The 6,583-nt window shown below is 48.6% G+C and overlaps 1 protein-coding gene across 4 annotated transcripts in view; it reads left to right on the top strand.

The window, feature by feature from the left end:
- LOC113210790 (angiopoietin-related protein 2-like) overlaps positions 1–6,577 on the top strand; it is a 153,222-nt gene extending 146,645 nt beyond the window's left edge. For all 4 annotated transcript variants that reach the window (XM_052266161.1, XM_026428952.2, XM_052266160.1 and 1 more), the window contains 9 exons: positions 1,874–2,744; positions 3,192–3,394; positions 3,601–3,754; positions 3,892–4,134; positions 4,306–4,437; positions 4,576–4,763; positions 4,884–5,027; positions 5,120–5,244; positions 5,364–6,577. In XM_052266161.1, the coding sequence (XP_052122121.1) occupies positions 1,971–2,744; positions 3,192–3,394; positions 3,601–3,754; positions 3,892–4,134; positions 4,306–4,437; positions 4,576–4,763; positions 4,884–5,027; positions 5,120–5,244; positions 5,364–5,455 (2,055 nt within the window). In that variant the 5' untranslated portion in view covers positions 1,874–1,970 and the 3' untranslated portion in view covers positions 5,456–6,577. The remainder of the gene's footprint in view (positions 1–1,873; positions 2,745–3,191; positions 3,395–3,600; positions 3,755–3,891; positions 4,135–4,305; positions 4,438–4,575; positions 4,764–4,883; positions 5,028–5,119; positions 5,245–5,363) is intronic.
- The last annotated feature ends 6 nt before the right edge of the window (positions 6,578–6,583 follow it).

Below are 6,583 nucleotides of genomic sequence, written 5' to 3'. Positions count from 1 at the left end.
GCCCCCCGCTATAAAACTGCAACAGTGAGTACAGACTCGCCAGGCCACGCCATGCCCTGGCGCTGGACAGTCATATTCCCCGGACGTTTGTATAACTAATGACGCCTTGCGTCAGGATCGCGGACAGCAGCGGTTGGGCGGGGCGGGGCGGGGCGGCTGGTCCATAGCGCAGCACGGTCCACCTTGCAATCACCAGTCGGGAGAGTCGAGGGGAGAGGGGGGCTTGTTAAGGGAACAATGTTGGCGCACCGCGCGGTGTGAAGTCTCTGATGACTGACCGGCGGCGGCCCCCTCTCCGCCCCGCCCGGCCACGCCCCCCGCGGGGTGAGTCACTCGTGTCAGAATGCGGATCCCGCCAAAAGTCGTAATGAGAATGAGCGGTACGCACAGTGCGTAATTCAAACTGCAACCAAGAAGGATTACGGTATTTTGTCTTCCTCGTAAGCCTAAGTGAGTTATTGAAAGGCAATAGTGGGGAAAGGTTATTTGGATTCTGTTGCAGCAGGGGAGGGGACGTAAACGCTGATTTCAGTTCCTCGTTCTCTTCATTTTCCGACTGATTGTTGCTATCCAAAGCTATTTGCGCTCATAGTGGGCCTGTCAGGAGCTGGAAAGGGATTGCGGGGAGGGAGGAGGGAGGGGGCGGGGTACTCTGCGTAACTAGTGCATATAAGTTGTTGCAATGACTTGCGAAACAATGGAATTGGCCGTTTATTGTGGCTCGCGCTTATCGATAAAGTCTTCCCCCGGGGCGCAATATAGGCGCGGGCCGTGACAGCGGGGAGCAGATTGTAAATCAATATATTATTCACTCTCGGGAAATGATTATTACGCAGACCGGCGGCGAGACCGCCCTGGTGGTGCTGGACGGGGTACGCGCGCAAGTGCTGCAGCACGCTGGGACGTCGTGATTGGAAACGGTTCGCGCGGTAAAACCGATGTCACATTTTTTGAGAGAAAAAGGGTAAACTTTGAGGAACCCTCTTGGTTTGAGGTAAACTCCTCAGATTTCGAGGAAGTCTCCTAAAAATGTGTGATTTTACCTCATTTTTTGAGAAGATTCCTCAAAATCCGAGGCGAGATCGGAGGAGTTTTTCTCAAACATAGGAGTCCCTCAAAGTTTCCCCTCTTACCTCAAAAAAAATGAGACATCGTTTTTCGCGTTCGGAAGTCCCAGTCTCCCAACAGTCTGTGTAGAACGGAACGAATGACGACGAGTGTTTTGATATTCACCTATACAAACTATCACTCTGCACACGCGCTGCTGCGCCAATGTTTGCGCGACTTTCCTTTGTGGGTGGCCTGGTTGTGTGACGCGGCGTCGCTTCGTGCCTCTGCGGTTGTTGTTGTTGTTGTGTGTGTGAGAGGAGAGCAGCAGAGGTGGGCAAGGGTCCTCCTGCCTCGGGGCGAGCATCACCTGCTCCACTTCCGCACCGCTGGACTGGACGGGCCGCGACCAGCCTCCTGGCCTGACGCAACGCTATCCGCGGCGGCGGATGTGTTCCCGACGCACACGGCCCGCGGCCAATTCAAAGCGGTGCGATACGGGTCGCGCGTGCGTGCGAGAGAGACGGGGAGAGCGTGTGTGTTTGTGTGTGTTTGTGTGTGTACGCGGTGCGTGTAGCCGGGAGCTACCATTCTGTTTCAATTCAATCCGCTCGTTCGATCCCATTGGGGAGGCGCAGAGGCCGCCGCGGCCGGTTACGACTGCTGCCTGCTGCCTTGTTTTCTTTCCCGACAATATTGTTCGCATTTGAGCGGAAAAAATAATACACGCGGAATTTTACGTACATTTTTGGCTATTTTTAATAAATATTGTAACAACGGTTTCTTGGTCGATTTCTGACTGGTGTATTTTTTTGGTCCGTTTCAGGGAGCAGTACCTGTTCAACGTGTTCGAGGTGATCGTCTCGACGCTGGAGACCAAACTGCAGCGGATCGAGAACCTGGACAAGGCGGTGGAGCACCTGATGCGGCGGGTCGAGGCCCTCGACTCGCGCGTCAACGACAACATCGACAAGACGGACTCGGTCATCTCCAAGCTGCGCGCTATGGACCAGCGCCTGTTCCAGGCCGTGCCCGGCGGGTTAGCCGCGGCGGCGGCGGGTGGCGGCGGCGCGGCCAGCGGGGCAGCAGCGGCTGCCGCCGCCGCCGCTGCAGCGGGTGACATCGACAACCGGCTCGTCTCCCTGGACCAGAAGGTGTCGGACATCGGCTCCAAGCTGTCGACGCTCAAGAACCAGCTCGACACCAACTTCCTGCCCGCGGACGACATCAACGCCGAGGCCAGCGAGAAGAAGCCCGTCAGCATGAACGTGGTCGACATCGGCAAGGTGCTGAGCGCCGAGGTGACGCGCGAGCTGCAGGCGCTGCGCACCGCCACGGCCAGCGTGGACCGCCTCGACCGGAAACTCACCTTCCACATGAACCTCGTGTCCGAGAACCTCGGCAAGGTGCTGTCCATGGTGAACGACGTGCATGAGGCCGTGGTGGAGCACGTGGAGGCGCCGCCCGCCTCGCCGGCCTCGCCCGTCTACCGAAACCGCACCACCACCACGACCACCACCACCACGGAGGCGCCCAGCGCGCAGCAGGTCAAGAGGAGCAAGCTGGACCGCCTGGTCAAGCAGATGTACCCCATCCTCAGCGTGTCCGAGAAGATGGACGAGGTCTGGGACGTGGTTGTGGGTACCAAAACCTCGGTCGACGACCTGGTTCCCAAATCGGACGAGCTCCTCACTCAGGTCAGTCGCTTTGTTCTCACTCGCCAAACCCGATAGGGTCGTTTCAACCCTTTCAAGAATTGTCAACGTTTTGCGTTTAATTACACCAACCAGGTGATAGGAATCGTCCAGTAAGTCCCTCCGTCATCAACATTGCCATGTTCAGTAAATGTGCATGCTCTTATGGCGCCTGATAGGTAGGCAACACCTTGCCTGCAGTGCATGCGTGTGCTGCGGGATGGCCTACCCCGAGTCTCGCAAGCATCGTGCTCCCGTAATTTTCCGATCGAATCTGAGAAAACCTTTCTGGACGATTCCTTCACGAACGCATGCGTGTGCCCGGGTTTGCTTATCGCCTATCGTTTCCGACATGGCTTGTCGAATCCGAATCAGTCACATACCCTGATTAATTGAATGTCATGATTGAATGAATAATAATTCCTTTTCTTTTTTATTTAAAACCAATAGACGCAGCGACAGGAACGCGCTATTAACGACGTCCACGCTGACCTCCGCCAGAAGGCCAACAAGATCATCGCCAACCTGGACCTGGTGGAGAAGAGGCTCAAGAAGCAGGAGGACGAGGTGGTGAGCCTGGCTCAGCGGCCGGTGCCCGCCGAGCTTCTTCTCGACCCCACCATCGACCGCCTGGTCGAGTACGACTCCAACCGGTAAGGGGTGTGGTGGAGAGCGAACAGGTGCCGCGGTCATTCCCTACTGTGTGTAGCCATATAAAACCTTCTGCATGATTTAGTGAGTTTAAAAACCATTGGGGTCATCATCAGCAGGGCTAGGCGCGTCTGTTTGTTTCCCACTCGCCCGAGCGAGGAAAGGGTTTGGGATCCTAGAGCGATATTTCATTCTTTTTTCCCCGAAGGTACTCTGTGCTTTCGAGCAGCAGCCAGGTGGCGTCGAGCCGAGATGACCTGCAGCCCGAGACAGACCCCCTGCCTGGAGTAGGGGTCCCCTCCCTGACCGCCACCACTACCCCAGCGCCGGTGTTCAGCGTGCAGGGCCAGCTTCCACAAACGGTAACGCTGGAGGAACAAGTGAAATGCAACTCGACCGCTCCTTCACGTTGACTTTTTATTAGTAACAGATTTGAAAGCGTTGTGCTGCCAAATTTCCTCTTACTCATACCAATTTTTCCACCTCCAAAAAAATACAGGTGACCCCAAGCGCCCCTGTCCCAGCGGGCCAGACAACTCTGAGGCCTCAGAGTCCGTCTGAGGCCACCTCCTCGTCTACGGTGACGTCCACTCCAGGGGGTGCCACCTCCGCCGCAGCCTCCGCCGCCGCGGCTGCGCGCGCCTCCAGGAACAGGGGAGTCATCTTCCCCTCCGTGAAGAACAAGCCCACCATCCTCAACACTTCCTTCACCTCGGAGTACTTCTCGATCAAGGACGTGAAGGTAAGTGTGTTCCGTCAATGAATGGAATCTATCAGATCAATTAGATTTTTACGCAATACCAACATAAAGTCATTCTCAAATTGGTCGTGGCACAACATTTTGTCTTTTCAAAAATGTGTCCTGGAAAATAGATGTGAGAAAGTTAATCATATTTTATTTCCAATCTCTTAGGGTTATTCATGTGTTGATCTACTAAATGCTGGTATGCGGCACTCTGGTGTCTACTACCTCCAAATTCGAGGTACAACTTATTGGTTCCTCAAGGTGTTCTGTGAGCAAGAGATTGCTGATGGTGGTTGGACTGTGAGTATACAAAATAATTTTGATTTTGCCACTATTATATGTCTGCAGTACTTAGTTTCTAAAAATATAGTGTAATTCTTCGACTTGTGTACATCTATTTGTTTCTGGGATGGCTTTAAATTTGATTTTGTTACTCAGGTTATCCAAAGGCGTGATGACTTTGGTGATCCACGTGAAAACTTCAACCGAGACTGGGCAGACTACAAGAATGGATTTGGAGACCCTGCCAAGGAGTTTTGGCTTGGAAATGAAAATATTTACATGCTCACTAATAATGAAGAATACCAGCTCCGAGTAGAATTGGAAGATTTTGAAGGAAACAAGCGGTAAGTAGCAAACAACACTGAAACAAAATTTGTTTCAAAATTTTATTTAACTTTCTTTGTTAAGAAAGGCATGCTCACTTACTGCAATGATATTACTTCAAAATATCTATTGTCTTTCAGATATGCTCAATACTCACACTTCAAGATTTATTCAGAAGCAGAGTACTACAAATTGGAAATTGATGGATATGAAGGTAATGCTGGCGATTCTCTGAACGATCCATGGTATGGATCAAATAACAGTCCTTTCTCAACATATAACAGGTACATTGTTGGCAGCAACCCTACAGAAAAAATTCTTATACTTACAATATTTAAACCATAGAAATAACCATAATTATTTTTCAATATTTAAGGGATAACGACAGATCAAGCTTGAACTGCGCCTCAATGCTGAAGGGAGGCTGGTGGTGGAAGTCATGTGGAAGAGGTCTCAATGGACTTTACTTAAATGACCCACAAGATTTGACGGCTCGGCAAGGTAATCTATTTCATTTACAGACTTGAGACAGTTAAAAAGCACTGAGAGTTGATCAGAAATACTGAAATAAATCATTCCACAGAGTACTGGTTTCTGAAGTTGTCCTATTCTTTTTTCAGGTATAGTCTGGTTCAGATGGAGAGGATGGGACTACACATTGAAGAGAGCAAGCATGATGATTAGACCGAAGGGTCCAGGAACAAACACATAGTGTTTTACAGATGCATCACCTATCATCATTTTCATCAATTCATTCATCAACCAGCAAACATCTGCTATGCAGGTAGCTGTTCATTATCACAAATTTTTATTCATTGCTGTTTCCTGTTCATCGTTTTGCCCAAAATTTAGTTTATAATACTGCATGTATAAAACGATTTTCCATCTTATTCGTTTACTTACTTTGGAGCACTTGTTTTACAAAACTTATGATGTACCAACAAAATTATGTCTAGTGCGGTAGATTAGTTAGGTCTTTGTCATAGTCTGTGTCAGGCTATATCAGTATTTAATGCTCATTGAGCCTAGTTAGCAAGTAGAGACCTTAAATTGGTGCAAAATTACGACTTAATTAAGGTTTTGTAATTTTAATTATCCTTTGTTGTTAAATAACGGAGCTCTTCTTATTGTCTTGGTTCGTAAAATATTTAATGGGCAAACTTGTTTACCTGTAAAAGCTATCAAAATTTTCTGTGCTCTACAGAGTGGAGCACCAAGAAGTAGCGCCAGTATGTTGATGAATGTTATATTCCTGATTTTTGTTTTGAGTGAAAAAAAAAAGTTTCTTTTTCCCAAGCAAACTGTTTCGACTCGGGCCTTATAGTACGGCCTCAGAAAAAAACTTAAAAAGATTCTTCTCTAAGTGTGTGATAAAAGTTCTGGTGGTGCCATTACCTTCCAAATAGATTAGAGTTGCAGACTTTAAGATTTTCATCTGCAAAGTTTGGTTATTTCAAAATTTGATTTAATTCTTAGGGCTTATACTTCCAAACTTTTCACACTCTTTGACAAGCCATTTGTTTTTATTTCTTTTTCATCTCTAAAGAAAGAAAATCAGATATTTCAGAGCAAGATAAAGTTTTTGCTCTCTCATGATTCACTGATTGATGTACATTTGAGGGTACCCAGCTGAATTGTCATCATCTATTGATTTGCAAAGATTTCTTGTTAACTCTAATCAGAGTCAACACACCAGATTCCTAAATAATGCCTTGAAAACCCGTTTCCCTCAAATTTGTGTGTTGTTGCAACAAAATGTCTTCAGCCATCAATTTTCTTCCTCGGCTTGGAGGTGTATTTTGTACTATTTAACATCTTCTAAATTTGCGGTTTTATTTTT

Source organism: Frankliniella occidentalis, unplaced genomic scaffold, assembly GCF_000697945.3.
Source record: "Frankliniella occidentalis isolate FOCC.00 unplaced genomic scaffold, Focc_3.1 Scaffold36, whole genome shotgun sequence".
NCBI lineage: Eukaryota > Metazoa > Arthropoda > Insecta > Thysanoptera > Thripidae > Frankliniella > Frankliniella occidentalis.
Note: the sequence above shows the minus strand (reverse complement) of the source record. Positions and strands in the feature narration are given on the sequence as shown.